Source organism: Wickerhamomyces ciferrii, contig 00022, assembly GCF_000313485.1.
Source record: "Wickerhamomyces ciferrii WGS project CAIF00000000 data, strain NRRL Y-1031 F-60-10, contig 00022, whole genome shotgun sequence".
Lineage (NCBI taxonomy): Eukaryota > Fungi > Ascomycota > Saccharomycetes > Phaffomycetales > Wickerhamomycetaceae > Hansenula > Hansenula ciferrii.
In genome coordinates this window covers 31,866-48,506 of record NW_011887718.1, presented here as the reverse complement: position 1 = coordinate 48,506, position 16,641 = coordinate 31,866, and the positions used below count along the sequence as shown (strand labels likewise).

General features: G+C 32.8%; 5 protein-coding genes across 5 annotated transcripts; 1 reads left to right on the top strand and 4 right to left on the bottom strand.

Annotated features, from left to right (window-relative positions):
- Positions 1-212: 212 nt before the first annotated feature.
- On the bottom strand, positions 213-1,118 carry BN7_1074 (Gag-Pol polyprotein; the record flags this gene model as incomplete). Its single annotated transcript, XM_011278321.1, has 1 exon — positions 213-1,118. The coding sequence occupies one exon, from the start codon at positions 1,116-1,118 to the stop codon at positions 213-215; it is 906 nt and encodes a 301-aa protein (XP_011276623.1).
- A 2,793-nt stretch (positions 1,119-3,911) lies between these two features.
- BN7_1073 (transmembrane 9 family protein) lies at positions 3,912-5,771 on the bottom strand (the record flags this gene model as incomplete). Its single annotated transcript, XM_011278320.1, has 1 exon — positions 3,912-5,771. The coding sequence occupies one exon, from the start codon at positions 5,769-5,771 to the stop codon at positions 3,912-3,914; it is 1,860 nt and encodes a 619-aa protein (XP_011276622.1).
- A 461-nt stretch (positions 5,772-6,232) lies between these two features.
- Positions 6,233-8,152, top strand: TRS85 (Trs85p; the record flags this gene model as incomplete). The annotated part of the gene is made up of 1 exon (XM_011278319.1): positions 6,233-8,152. The coding sequence occupies one exon, from the start codon at positions 6,233-6,235 to the stop codon at positions 8,150-8,152; it is 1,920 nt and encodes a 639-aa protein (XP_011276621.1).
- Positions 8,153-8,540: 388 nt separating this feature from the next.
- On the bottom strand, positions 8,541-12,191 carry RAX2 (Rax2p; the record flags this gene model as incomplete). The annotated part of the gene is made up of 1 exon (XM_011278318.1): positions 8,541-12,191. One exon carries the CDS (start codon positions 12,189-12,191, stop codon positions 8,541-8,543), a length of 3,651 nt encoding a protein of 1,216 aa, XP_011276620.1.
- Positions 12,192-12,931: 740 nt separating this feature from the next.
- BN7_1070 (putative phosphotransferase) lies at positions 12,932-15,115 on the bottom strand (the record flags this gene model as incomplete). The annotated part of the gene is made up of 1 exon (XM_011278317.1): positions 12,932-15,115. One exon carries the CDS (start codon positions 15,113-15,115, stop codon positions 12,932-12,934), a length of 2,184 nt encoding a protein of 727 aa, XP_011276619.1.
- Positions 15,116-16,641: the final 1,526 nt, after the last annotated feature.

Sequence of the window (16,641 nt, the reverse complement as noted above, 5' to 3'; positions counted from 1 at the left end):
ATTTAATATAACAATAGACTAGAAACATGATATATGATGGGGCTAGCTGAAGATGTCAAAATTATAACTTTCTGTCTAATTCTTTTTTAAGTTCATTAACAAGCTATTGAGATCTTTGTCATTAAGAATTTGAAATGTTATTATGCGAAATTATCTTCGGTTCTTTGGAATATTAGGACAGTTTTTGCTCTTAATATAAGCTGTTAGTATATTCATTTTAGGTTTTCAAGTGTCATTGTCTTCGAACTTACCTCGTGTCCCTTCTCACCACATTCATAACAATTCTTTTGTTGTTTACCGCTGTTGGTGTGTTGTTTTGCTCCAAAGTTCCTTAGTTGTATCAAATTAGTGAATTGCTCAGACTGATAATGAGGTGGTTGCTGCTGCTGGAATTTGCCGTTATGTGGAACATAATTTCTATAATGAGATGCATATTGGGGATCATAAGGATAATAACCTGGTGAATGTGCTTCATATGTATAATAATATGGATCTTGTCCAGGGTATTGATGATTGAAATAACTTTTTGGCTCGGCCATATCTGGAGGTGATACTTGATGAGGTGAATAAAAAGTTGTATATGGTGGCTGATACATCCATGGTTGGTACATTAAACCCTCTGTGTAGTATGATTGTTGATACGGTGAAGCCCCAAAATAATTTTGGTATGATTGAGGACTGTGACTAGGAGTGATATATCGATCATTATTTTTCTTTATTCTATTGGGATGATCCTTTTTAATTTCTTGATATTTTGGACATTCAGATTGAATGTGACCAACATCCCTGCAGAAATAACATTGTTTGGATTCTGAGTTTCTATCATTTGGACATTTAGAAGATTCATGACCAGGAGTTTTACAATTATAACATAATCGTTCACATGATGAGCATTCATTGGCAAAATGACCCAAACTTCCACACTTATAACATGTTCTTTTGAAAACCAATGACACTGGAAGCTTTGTGGTTTGAAATGGTATCAGGCTGGATGGCTTTATTGAGCTTTCATCTTTTTTATTCACATTTTCTGAGGTTGGATTTATCACTAACTCTTCTTGAAGAGACTTTTCAACAGAAGCTTCGACCTTCGGTTCTTTCAAGCATTCTTGTTCCATTATTGTTGCCATTTATTATTTAGATAATAATTTTTATCTTCAACTCTTTATGAAAGTTATTGGTTTAGAGTATACCTTTTTATTGGAGTGCCTAACTTTTGAAATCAAAGAACTCTAATCGTCAATTATTGAACAGTCCAAAGTTATCTCAGGCTTAAAAGGTATTTAGATGGATGGGTGATATTTTATAATGCTGGATTAAAAATATGGTGATTCAATATGGAGGAAGCACTTGCTTCTTATGCAATTTGTCTGTTCTGTATTTCTGCTAGGTGTTCTTTACGTTGTCTGTGCTTCAAATCTTCAAACAATTCAAAAGATTGGTTTTTAATTAAGTGATTTTGTTCGACAACTTTTGGAGTTGTCCGCAGATTGTAAATTTTAACCTGCAATCAGAAAACCACTGATGTTTAACTCTGTGGAAGTTCTAAGACAAGAATTTGTTTGATCTCGGCTCACAAGTCACGGATCATACATCTCATTAGCATGTTTAGGCTAACAGTCTTGAAAGTGATACTTGGTGTTTGAAGCTATTAAGATTTTGATACTTGTATCGTTTTCATTCGGTTTTTTTCAAACCTTATATTTACAATTTTCACCAATTCATATTTTACTTCCAGTTCCTGAAGATACATCAGTTCTTTTTTTAACATTGATCAATAGGCACACTATTTTTATCCATGACTGAGTGACTCCCATTAAGATGCATCTTGCTGGTAATGTGTCAGAATATAATTGATTACTTTATTGTGTCTTACGACAGCTTTACCAAACGCACAGCTATTGAATATCCAACTGGTATAATTTAGTATTTGTTTGTTGAAAGCCAAATCGGTTTGCTTTTGCTTAAGTTAATTTATATGGTTCGTATTTGTACCTGGTCAATACTAAGATTGATTCTGAAAACTTGGTTTATTGTCAACGATGTGCACTAAATAATCCGGAAAAAAGTTGATTACACATTGTGCGCTTGGTTGCACTGACATTATAGAAATTTACACCAGGCTAATTCAACAAAGTCTTTAAATGAGTTATATATTTTACCAATCGTTGCTTCATCAAATGAATTTAAAAGAAGCATTTTATTGATTCTTCTACAGCAGTTGTGCACGGAATGTTTTTGAATCTGTTTAAAAACAACTTCAAATGGTCTCACCAGAATCTGCGTCTATGCTTTGGTCTGCATACAAGATGTTCTTCCCTGTTTTTTGCATGTTCAATAGTAAGGTTTTGACAAATATATGACATTGAAGTTTATTCAAGTAACAACACTTCATAGTTATATTCTTGAACGTTAAATCAACCGTTTGAATGTGAAAATTTTCAATTAAGATCTAGTCTCTCGGAATTGTTTATAAAGTTTAAAATTAAATATAAGTCCTGCTTTCCATGCAAAATTGTGTATATTCGTGGAACCCACATCAAATCCACAGCGCTTTTAAGCTTTCAGACTTTTTAAAAGCAGGGATGTCTCATTCTTTTCTCGTTAGTGAGTTCATTTGTTTAGAAAGACACTCTAGAGTCTATCATTATATTTAATTCAGGTAACTCAATTGTCAAACTTTCCAGATACGTTATTATATATGATCTTGTAATTTAGCGGCGTCAAGATAGCAAGTACCTGTTATTGAGATTTGATAGCTAATTTTGTGCGACAATCAAATACTTGGTATAGAGACTATAGACTTTCAAACTTTAACTTCAATTGCTACCTGTATTATACACTATAAGGTGCTTATGGAATATATAGCGAGGGGTTAGAACTTAGGTTAGAACTTAGAAAAGTTCAGAACATTGGAACAATTATCAAGCGAGCTGTACCTCTTAAATTATGGTCTAGAGTTTGACATGGGACATATGCTGGAATTTTGGTCCCTGTTGTTTGACTGACCCCTGGGAAAAAATGGTTTTGATAAAATGTAGAGTTTTATCTCATATGATCGATCTATATGTGGTGCTTGAACCGGGATTCTCTGCATTTGGTTAGTCTAAAGTGTAACGTGTAAGTTGTAAGTTGTAACGTAACGCCATTAAATTCTAGCAGTCCTTCAAGTTTCGATCATACCGTTGATGCTTTATATATGCAGGGAATAAACAATAGCGACAATAAATACATCCCGTCATTTGATAAGTACAGATCGATTGGTGATATCAAAATACTTCACATATATTATATATTAATAGATAGCCAAGCTATCACCTCAATGATGACAGCTGTTAGATCTTAGATTGTCTAAAAACAATATTTGTACTACTAGTTGCGATATTAACGTCATGAACGAATACGTTAGGCAATTGATTGGTCTGTTCAGTACACCTGAGACGTAATATAATCTACTATAAAGAGCTTAAATTTGGTATGATTGATCATTTCTATTAATTATCAGCTGATGGCGTTGTGTGTTGTGTGTTGTCTATCTAACCTGACTCCAGGGCATCTCTTATATTCACATTGAAACGCGTTTATACACGTGTAAAATTATATATATTCATGATGATTCAAGCTTATACTATATTATAAAGTCATAATATATAGTAACCATGGAACAACTTATCTGAGAATACACCATATAAGCTGGCGTAAAGACGGAATTCTCCGTGATCAGCTGATTTAGTTTATACCGATTTAATATCATCCATATAAACATGACTCATGAGTCTACAATTTACATCATACTTTATACAGTCATTATTATTTATATTCTCCGTTTATTGAATCAAAATTCCAAAAATCTTGAAAGTTGACGCGTATCGTTATTTATTAAACATTGTGTCACTAAAGTTTTTTCTCTCTTAATCAATCTTAACAGCAGAGTAAATTTTTCTGATAAAGAATAAACTTGCAAGGAACCCAATTGAACCTGTTAAAATAAATGCAAGAACACTTATCAACAAGGAATAACCAACATATAAAACGATAGTAGTGAACCCTGCCAATGAGAATTTAGATAAAAAGATTGCATGGATGAAAACATAAATCGCACAACCACCCGCGATGAAAACAGATCTCCATTGCCATCTATAATTTTCTGCACATAATGTATAATATGTCATAAGAACAGTAACCAAAGATGTAGTAATGGCCATTAGAATAAAACAGAAAAATAAGAAACCAAACATATAAAACACTCTATTAAACCATAATGATGAATAGATGAAGTACATTTCGACAGAAATTGAACCAAATGGAAAAATACCGGCAACTAAGGCAACAATGATTGTCTTTAAATATAAAGGTTGAGTTGGAATTTGTCTTGGAATTTGGTTTGTACGAACTGGTTGTGATAATTGTTCTTTCTTTAGTGCTAAGATTGAACCAACTGCAGATAATGGAACAGAAATCACAAACCAAATGACAACAATAGCAAGTAAAGTACCAGCTGGAACAGCACCAGATGATTTGACTGCAATTAAGAAGAAATTTAAAAATGCAAATGTAGCTAAGATACCACCTGGAACTAATAAAGGTGTTAAGATCAAATTTAATTTCCATTTTTCACCGCCAAAGAATTTGTAAATGGAACCAGAGATGAAAGAGCCAACAGATCCAAATAATGCATATAAAATGAACATAACGGTAGCTAATGAACCTCTATTAGATGGTGATAACAAACCTAACAGGGCAAATCCAATGGTGGTAAATGCCATTAGGAACAATTGAATACCACTACCAACCAAAATTGATAATAACAATAGGTTCTTTGGGGATCTAAAAACATCACCATGAACTAACTTCCAACCTGATTCATCTTGAAATTCATCATCTAAGTTTACTTCATTGTAACGAGATATATCACTCTTCAAAGCTCTAACTAAAATGTGAGCCATAACCATTGATAAACAAACGACAATTAATGAGAAATTGATTAAGGCAAACCATTGAATTTTTGGATCGTAAACATGTAAATATTTATCCCATCTTGTGGCCCATAAAGTATCTGATGGAATCCAAGAAACATCATATGTAAAGACAACATTGGTATCTTCTGTTGGTGAAATAAAGACTGGTTGGTATTCTTGGGCAGAACACTCGGCTTCAGTTCTTGACCAAGAATGTGGTTCAACTGTAACACCGACAATTCTCAATTGATCATCTTCACGCTTATGGTACTCAATTTGAATATCAAAATGGTTATCAAGATGTGCTTTACCTTCTTTGTCAAGAAAACCTAGTTCAAAACCAGCACCATAGAAATCTGATTTGGTTCTTTCATCATGTAATCTTCTAGCAGCTGGTAAACCGTCAATTAACCAATTGTAGAAAAAACCATTTTCGATAAACTTATTGGTGAATCCTGCATCTTCTTTTGGATAAGTGCTAGCACATAATGACTTACAAGTTTCATTCTTCAACATAGTTATTTCAAATGGAGAATTGTAGATTCTATCACCAAAAATAATAGCACCTAGGGACTCTGGTTGCTTCTCGAGTTTCTTTGGTTGACAAAAATGTAGTTTTGGATGATAGTAATCAAATGAGTAAACAAAATCTTCTTTGTTCTTGCCCTCGTGGAAGACACTTGGGGTTATATGGTTCACAAGAAGGGAAATTTGATCACCTTCTTTGTAAGACGTTGGTGCTATACCAGGAATATAAAAAGCATTCACCGTGCTTATGACAGCTAATATTGTGAATATTAAACTATGAATCATTTTGATGTATTGAATATTGGCAAACTTTTTTGAACTAATAGTTGTTTTGGATTGTAATCACAGACCGATCTATAATTTTCTCAGACAAATGGGAATGAAAGCAAAGATGCTACTTCTGAGTGAGTGTACACACAACAAGCAGTCTATTAGTGATGTAAAATGCTATCTGAGTCTTCAGTCCTCGATGAAATCAAAGCTTGTTCTCTTTCAATCACAATGCTGACTTTGAGACGTTCATTATGGCTTGAATCTACTTACGTTGGAACGATTTGTTGATTTATGGTCAAGAAAAAAAAAACAAAAAACAATCGCGAATATGACATAATCAGGTATTTCGGTTTTTAATAATAATAATGGTTTGTTGATTAGAATTTATACTGCGGTTCACGCCATTTAAAGACTTCAATCAAGACATTGCAAAAGGTATTCAGGTTTTAAATAAGGTGCTCTGCTGCTTAATAATGGAGTCATATCTCAGTATTTCCAACCTACCGTTTTTCTTGGACCGGGGGATCACAATTGACAACTTGGTGGAGCAGAAACAGTCGAATGTTGCAAGCAAAAAGACTTCAATCGATTGCAAAAGACTAGTCACATGTGCATTCTCCCCTCAAATCACTGTCACAAGCTCTGCTAATGCTGATAATTTAGCGAGTGATTTTGGATTTCACTCTTTCTTCCAATTGCTGAAACCTTTTGGTGACCATATTCAACATAAATTCCAAATTAAAGATTCACAATTAGTTTCAAGAACAGCAGATGATTTCTCAGTGCGGTTCACAAGACCTCTAAGTGACTTATTGAGTATTCAAGAAGCTGAAATCAAGGAAAGAAACAAGGTGCAATTGTTCAACCAACATAGTTTTGAACTTTTGCTTGGTGAATATATTCAAGCGATAAATCCACATTTAAGAAATGCACAAAAAGCAAATGATATACGGTTGCAATCCACTTTGAAAAGTTCAATGTATATCAAGTTTTTCACTAAGCTTTTAAGCTCTTCTTTGTTGACTTCATTTGAATCTTTAAACCATCCAGTGGCATCATTCATCGTTATCAGTGCCGATGACCCATATGATGAGGCAAGAAGATTATTGATTGAGTTTAAAAGCACAAAAGTCCCAGATTTCATGAATATTGAGGATATCTTACCTCTTTTTATTATTGTATATGACGAAGTGAAAGAGACAGATCAACAAAAGGCTTTCCAACTGAAAGATCATATCAAAAAACAATTATTCACAGATGCATTTACCTTGGGCATATCAACAAATAAAGAAGCTAAAAGTCAACTCCTCAGTCCACCAGTTCTGTCATCTATAGATGAGGAGCTACAGAATACACATTTAACATCAATAGGTAATCCAACGCTCCCTGTTTCAACGATTACGTCAATTTATCAAGTTTTGAAAGATGTGATTCAAAGAAAGTTAATACCATTCATGGAGAAAAAAATTGCCACTTGGGATGATCAAGTGATAACACCAAGAAAAAGTTTAACTGGAAGATTTTTCAGTGTATCAAAAAAATATTTCGGAAAGAATCCTCAAAATAATAATGAACAATCAAGTAACTACAATATAGAAAGAGGCTCTTATGGATTTGGAGCTGTTGAGTCGCTCACAAGAAAGCTGGCAGATTGGTCGTTTATGTTAAGAGACTACAGGTATGCTTATACATCATATGAGCTGGCCAAAAAGGATTTTCTGTCAGATAAAGCTTGGGCACACCTTGCATCGTGTCAAGAAATGGCAGCTATATCTTTATTAATGGGTGCTACAAATATCACATCAAAAATCAAAAATGATACAATTGATCCTTTGGTTGACTCTTCGAACTATACATTCTTATCAAGATGTGGCCTAAAAACATATGCATTAAGATCGATATTGATTGTCTCAGAACTTTTCTGTACCTTAAGAGATGGCTGGACTAGTGCACCTGCTGCTTTAAAATGGGTACAAAAGGCAATTGATGATAAATCCGTTGGAAAAATAGGAAGATCGTTACTTTTGGAAAGAATGAGTTATATCAATTCAATCTATATGTCAAGTCAAGCCAAGATTATTCTTTCAAAGAAAGCACAAGATAATGAAAAAGAAAATGAAGAAGACAAAGACAAGGAGGAATATGAGCCTATTTTCAATGAGCAAAAGATTGTCAAAGAGAATATGGGTACAATTGGATTTACGAATAATAGAAAAGCAGCATTATGGAATCTTTTGGCTGCAAAAGATTGGGATCCCGTTTCACAACCACTTCAAGTTCAAATATGTCTAAATTCAACTGAAGACACTTACGGAGGCAAAATTTTTGCTGAAAGAGACTCAAGTTTGTATCAAAGACTACTAACTGTATCCCAGAAACATGTACGAGACTAAGTGATACCCAGATTTGATAAATTTATTAATAAACTGCGTTCTACTATAGACACCTTCATAAATCTCAATTCAAGTTTGTAGAATTTACGGCACAATGTATTTTGCGAAAATTATTTGTTCTATCATTAATTAATTAACTATATTATAATATGTACTAAATAAATAAAGTCAAAGTATTGGAGAATTTTATAATTAAATCACACCCCTTGAAAAACAAAACAAAAACGAAAATCCTTCCAACTATATATATAAAATCAAAGAAAATGCACTAAAAAACTAATAAAATAATGTTAAAAATTAACTGGAAAAGTTTGAAACAAAAAAACCTTTCATGATTGTGTATGTGAACGTATAGAAAATCAAAAGTGTTTATTTTAAAAATAGATCATCAAACATGTCTCAATAAGTTTTCCGGTGGAACAGTATCAAGCATCTCCGTTTCATTGACTCTTGGTTCCAATGGTGTATATTGATGACCTCTCTTTTTGAAAATGAAAAATGCTGCAATTAAACCTATTAAACTCATTGTGCCTACTGCAAGAGCTAAACCAATTAAAACAATATAACCTCTTTTCATGTGATGCGACCCTTGTCTTTGTCCATCAGAACCTGAACTTGAAGAAGGTGATGAAGATGATGTAGATGATTGAGAGCTATTGGTCATTGTGCCACTAATGTACAACGATGAGATATCTTTATTCAAAAAGATTGAATCAATAGAAGCAGTGGAATTTTGATGAGTTGCAATCAAGTATGGTATCCAATGTGTACCATTGAAGTGGGCAACGTTGGCATAACCAAAGCCTGTGATATTCAAGTGACCAGATGCAACCAAGACGTTATTGGAATCGAAATACGATCCATTGTTGTTATTATTTGAGTCTGAGACATTCAACAAAGAGATATCTTTGATGGTTGAGTTGTTTAAATCAGAATCAATAAAATTCCATTGTGAGCCGTCATATGCTCTAATATAATTTGGTCCTGAAACAATAATTCTACCATCTGTAGAGTTATCAACTAAAATAAAGTTTTCAACGATTTCATCTAAATCATCAAAATGATCTGGTTGTTGATTATCAGTGGAATTGAAGTCGTACGTAATAAGTTTTCTTTGGTGATCATCAAGCTCTAAGTCACCAGCAACAACAATTATAGTTTCATTAATGAATCTGAACGCTTTAACATCACCGGAAAATGAATCAATGAGGGATTCCCATTGTGTATTGTTCAAGTTGTAGAAACATAAACCTGAACATGAGACAGATCCAGCACCATCAAAGTCACCACCCACAACCAGATACGTATTGTTCAAGAAACCTAGCTCATTAACTTGTGGAACATCCGATTCTTTCGTTAGACCATCAGGTTGAGGAGACGCAAATGATCTGTTATTCAAATGATAGAAGAAGACACCATCAAAATCATGATCTTCCACCGAACCACCATCATGGGTACCAACGAATAATTTATCATCAACAGCAAATAATTTTGTAACTGAAGCATTTGAGTTCCATGAAACATCAATACTTGAAGTTTCATTATTGGATATAAAGATCAAATTTCTTGCATTTTCTGATGTATTGAATTGACCACCGAATATAGAAAATGATTCATTCACATACAGACCAGTGTTAAAGACACTTTCCACTAAAGCTTCGTTTGTTATATTTGTCTGATTATTATCTTGAGTGATAAAAGTACCTTTATTTCCAATTGCGTCAGATTTTTTTAGTGATCCAACGAAAACAGTAGAATTCCCATTATTAGCGGATGAACTAACATTGAAAGAAAGCTTTTGGTTATTATCATACCATGTTTCATTATCAGATACCCAATTATGTTCATCAAAAGCCAAATATTCTGTATTCTCTAAAGTAATATTGTTTACTCTGCTTGCTTCAAATGATCTTCCAAATGAGTACCAGCTACCATTGTATAATGCCACTTGGTCTAATGAATTTGAGTCTGAACCATCAAGACTTGAGATTGAACTATCATTATTTGTATTATTGAAATCACCTAGTATTATGAGCGAATCATCAACAACTTTTAAGTTATTGACTTGGCCATCTAATCCACCATTAACATCATGAATTGTAACATTAATACCATTAGTTTCATTATTTTGCTCATTATAATCCAGTCTTACTAAATTATCACCATATCTTGAGCTAAAGTTACCACCAACGTATAATGATTCGTTTAACACAGCAAGATGTAAATTTGTATGATTTGTGATAGATCCACCAAGTCTATTTATAGTGGTGTTTCCTATATAGTGTTGATCTGTAATATTACTGGCATCAAAACTTGAAAAATTTCCTGGGGAAAATTCAAAAATACCATTCAATGGTATGGTACCATTAGCATTAACTATATCATCAATTTCATAGACATTAACATCAATTTTATCAGCAACAAATGTGACAGTTGATCCTTGAGGTCCAGGTGAATCTAATTTCAATTCAACTCTTGGTGTTGAATTTAAATGACCATAATAAACAAGATCATATTTTTCTTCTTGATTAGACTGATAAATCAAATTTGTATCCAAAATTTCATTGGTTTCATCATCATAAACAGTAGCATTAGTTATACCTCTTGTTGAGCAAGTTTGGTCAGCACCACAACCCGGTGTATATAACAAAATACTATATTCACCAGCATAGGTAATATTTGGATAAAATGTTACACCAACGTCGTCTGGAATGCCATTTGATACATCAACTTCTGAAACCAAATAATCACCATTGGATGATGATGTCCATTCACCTTGTGTTACCGCCCTAGAATATTCATTAATATCGCAACTTGGCTCGTTTAATGTATTATTTGCATAAGTTGAATAAGTTGATTGGAAAATTTGGAAACCTGCGAGTGCAATATTTGATCCATATGATTCTCTAGCTTCAAATGTTAATCCACCAACATCTAAAGAGTTTATGAAACCAAATTCTTGATAGCTAGAACTGAGTCTAAGACTTGAATCACCAAACCCAATTGGTTCTATATCATCAACAGATTCTAATCTGGATGAATTCAATAGTGGACACCAAGCATCACAATAAGCCAAATCTCCAGTGTCAGGATCAATATAAGTTAGATTCATAATACCATTAGCTGGTGAGGTCAACAATCTAAATAATGAAACTTGTGAGTCTTGATCTTTTGAATTATATATCCGTATTTTGGACGGTATGACTTGATATGGTAGATTGATATTGACTGTTGCGGCAGAAACTCCATTTATAGACCATTCATTTGAACTTTCAGGACAAACAAGTGATTCTGGTGATGACGAATCATCTGAAGATGAAAATTGTGCATATTTCAAACTAACCACTTGATCTGTTGTCACTGATATGTTTGAAGTATTATAAGAATTTGTTAATAATTCTCGAAGCCCTAAAGTTGTAAAATCACCACCAAATATTATGCTTGATCCTAATTTCAATATGGAGCTAACTGTTCCATTTTCTCCAAATCCATGGAATAGTGTGCTATTAAATTGCTGTGTTGTTAAGTTATAAATGGCTGCACCATGAGTATTATTAAATTCAAAATTACCACCAAAATATATTAAACTATCATCAGAATCATAAAATGCAGTTGTTATTGTCCCATTAATGTCATTATCATTATCTATAGATGTGAATTCTTCTGAAGTTGTATTGAATATTGCTGGACTTGAAACGTCTTGTTCACCAATGGATTGGAAATCACCCACTAGTACATAAGAATCAGTTCTTAAAGGTATTATATCATTAATTTCACCACTTATTTCACCCAGCGTTATGAATTGATCGTTATCCCCACTGGTATAATACAGTTGGTTTCTTAAATTATTTTGATTTGTGAAGTTTGATTCACCAATATATTTATATGTTGAAGTAGCATCAAAATCTCCCAAGAATGCAATTTGTTGATTATTTGAATCTGAAAAATCAAATTGTGGACTTGTTACCTCATGTGTACTTAGTCTTGAATATACTGAGCCCACTAAACTTGCCAGTATAAGCCCTATATTGGTCCTCATGACCAGTTATGTGATTTTTATATGATGTGTGTAATATTGAACGAAAATGTAATTATATTGAAATGAATGTTGATTGTTCCCAACAAAAGACTTAAGGATTCAATTTTATAAATCAATTCCAAAATATTTGTATCTTCAAATTCTTTATGGAAACCTGATGGGAAATGTTGTTGGTTTAGAAGAGAATGAATGGCTTTAGAACAATAAGAAGCAATACCTTAACCGCCTTGAACCCAACCAAATATAAACAATAGCTTAAAAACTTGTTAATTGAAAAATCAAACGAATGTGAAAGAAAATAGTCTGTGGGATTAATTGAAGCAAATTATTCTCAAAGCAAAGAGTGTCTTTATATCAAACTGGTGATCTTTTGAACTTGAACGCACTAAATTATTTCAAATTCCTATATTTAACAATAATGAAAATCTATAGAAAAAATAGGTAGTTATTGTTAGCCGGGTAATGTTTACTTTTATCCGTATCCGGTATTTTCCTTTGATCACTGGGGAAACCGAGAGCATTTTAACATATATGAAAAGTCAATCTGAAATTGTGTCAAAAACTCAAAAGGCAGGAACATAACGGTTTTATAAACGTACGATCATACGATAATAAAGTATGAATATTAAATAACTAGATAAATATCAAATTCATTTAAATCGTGTACATAATATATTATAAAATCAAATTACTTAATTAATATATATAAATTAAAAACAAGTTCAAATCAAAGACATGGATTAAGCTTTTGCTGTATGTTTTGCAATTGTGACTTCAATATCATCAACCAATTCACGGTATTTTTGTTGAGTTTCAGCTTGATCTAAAAAGATTTTATATTTAGCATTTAATAATTGTCTATCTGAATTATCTTCTGGAGATGGAACAACAACTTTACCACCACCAGATAATTTAACCATAATATTCCATAAATCTTCACCTGGAGCTTTATTTTCATTTGATTGTTTAATTTGTAAATCTTTAACTTTATCACTAACATCTTTTTGAATACCTCCTTTAGTACCAAATGAAATTGTTTGTTCTTCACCTTCAGAATCTGAAATATCATCTTCTTGTTCTTCATTTACTGTCTTTTGATTAGCAGCAGTCATTGGGAATGGGAATCCACCTGCAGCTGCTATAGCTGAAATATCAGTTGTTGAAGCAGTAGCTGAAGGTGCTGTATATGGTGAACCAACATCTTTTTGAGCTGATAAGAAATCCAATGGTTTGTTTTGCAAGTTTAATTTTAATGATGATCTTCTTCTACCTTTATTTTTTAATGCAATTGCATCTTTAGCTGCAACAGCACCTAATAAAGCAGCACCGAAAACAACAGCAGCATCAATATATCTTGGAATGATGATTGGTAAGCCTGTACAATCAGCTAACAATCTCATTAATAGACCATTTCTACATTGACCACCAGACATGAAAATGGATGTTAAATCATGACCAGATTTTCTCATCTTTTCAACAATTTGTCTAGTTTGTTGTGCAATGAATTCACATGCACCTAAATAAGTAATTGCTAAGTCATCAACTGAAGTATCCATAGATTGACCAACAATAGCAGCTTTCATTCTTGGATCAGCAATTGGAGATCTATTACCATGGTAATCACCATAAAAGAATAAATGTTTTGCTAATGCAACAACAGATCTTGCACCTCTAGTACGTTTTAAATATTCTAATCTTGAATTTAAGAAATCAAATTTAGAAACATTTGATTGATCTGCTAATCTTGCTAATTCTGAATAAGCTGGGTGAGTATTTAATACATGAGCTAATAAAGCACCTGTACATGATTGACCACCTTCAGCTAACCAAAAACCTGGTGCAATAACATCACGATAAGGACCCCAAACACCTTCAACAAAAATAGGATCTTTTGATAATGCAATATGACAAGTTGAAGTACCTGCAACAGCAGCTAATCTACCAGCTGATTTATCAATACCTTCTTTCGATTTTTCTCTTTCAACTAATGCTGGAATATCAATATCAGTTTGAGCAGCAACAGTACCAACCCAACCAGCATATGCATCAATAACACCTGAACCAACAAATGCGTTTGTAGTTAAACCTAATTCTTCGGCAGCTTTCTCATTCAATGGACCAACAGTTTCACCTGCACTTAACCATTGACCACCTAAACCTGGTGCACCACCTAATCTTCTAAAATCGTCTTCAATAACTTCAGGTAAATTGATTTGTTCCAAGAAATCTTTAGCCCAACCATTTTTAGAACCTTCAACTCCTAATGGTAATAAACCTTGTTTACAAGCAGTTGAATTATAAGATCTTGCTTCTGAACCAGTTGCTCTATGAGTTAAGAAATCAGCTAAATCATAAAATTTAGCTTGTTTGAATTTTTCACTTGGTACGTTATTCTTTAACCATTTTAATTTTGGCATTTCCATTTCAATTGACATTGTACCACCAACATATTTCAATAATTTATGACCAGTGGCGTTAATTTCATCAGTTTCTTCAACAGCTCTATGATCCATCCATAAGATAACATCTTGATCTGCATTAGTGAAATCAGGACCAACAGCAAATGGTTTTTCACTTGATGCTTCAACGGCGACTAAAGAGCAAGTTGCATCAAACCCAATACCATAAACATCAGCTGGATCAATACCAGCATCACGAACAGAAGATTTGACACAATAACAAATTGCATCCCAAATTTCAGTAGTTGATTGAGTGATATAACTTGGTTTTAATTCTTCTCTTGCAATTGGTCTTTCAGATAATGCTAAAATTGAACCTGTGTTATCAACAACTGCGGCTCTTGCACTACCAGTACCCACATCAACACCAACGTAGAAGACGGAAGTATCAATTGAGTTTGGATTTTCCAATAGAGCTTGTTGGTTTAAAGTTAAAGTTGATTTTGAACGACTGCTAACAACCATTGTATTTAATTAATTCAATTCAAATCAATTGTCTATAATAATAACTTTTTACTTCAATTCAAAAAAAGTAGTAGTAACAAGAAAAGATTCCAGACTCCTTGATATAAATACTTGTGATTGCTCCAGATTTCAAATTCCTATATGCCAAACTTCCGGTCTATAGCACCCCGGAATTTCCCAAAAGTGGCACATTTTCTTCGAATTTGATGGAAAGAGATACTAGAGAATTGAAACACTACGTAATTGTGTTTGATGATAGTTGTTTTACCACCAGCAATTGCCATCTCATATTATGGACCAATGAGTTCCATTCAAACCCGAACTACTCTAGATGCTACTTCTAGGTTCAAGAGACCATATAATTAGGCTCTTTTATTTAATATCTCCAAGAAATTTCAATTTTCCAGTCATCGGTTGTAAATTGGTACAATTATATAGCAGATCTGAACTACAATTGTAAAAAATATGTGGGGCTATATATTTGTATATGCCTTTTGTAGTTCAAAAGACTCTGATTGAATATATGTTGAGTCGGTTCTGTTTCGTATACTTTGATTGTCGAGTATCTTTTTTTAATTAATCATTGATCTCGATTCTCAACTGATTAATTTAGTTTGTCGGTGTTCGGTCTTTCGATTCTTTAAATTTTGCTGCGCGCAATTTTTTTAAAACTGTTGAAATTCATTTTTGCTGTTGGAATTTTTTTGCAGCCGAAATTTTCATAGTTGATGATCGCGAAAAGATCAAAAAATTTACTTCAATTTGAGTGAAAGACATCAAAATAAAGTACTAAATCCTTGGAAAAGGAGGTATTGAGTAGTTCTTTTTGATTGTTTAAAGCGATGGTTATATAGATAAATAAAATGTCGAACACCTAGTGTACTCAGATTTACCTTTAAAATCATATTTGTTGTGATATTTCCGATTTTCACAAAAAAAGCGACCCCCCTAATTTCGCACTTGTTACTAGCAAACTTATTGTTCATAATCGACTCTTTTTGACATCTACTAGTAGGAATACTGAATATTATATATATCTTCACTAACAAAATTTGCTTATTAAATTAACAGAAATGTAATGGTTTAACTTTTATATACACATCTATATTTTCAAAATTCAAATATCTGAATGTGCTTGTAAAATGTACAATTTGGTGATTTTTCAATTTTGGTTAATTTTGGTCAATTTACACCAAAAAAATTGGTAAAAGTAACCAAAAATTTTGGTGCGTTTTCCAAAAAATTGACCAAAATCCAAATTTCACCAAAATGTATTTTTGAACCAAAATTTCCCACGAGTAAAAAAATATGCATAAATATGTAAAACGGAAAGAGTACTGTTATTATCAGATAAAGATGTTGTTAATTGTGAATAATTCTTAGCTTAACCCCAACTTTAAGTTAGATCAATGATCAATACACAGGTTCTTATTATAAAGAATCAATTAAAGTAATATGTGAAAGTATATCACTACATGACTAATTGAAAAGTCGAGAGGATCCAGTTAATATCGAGCATCAAAGTA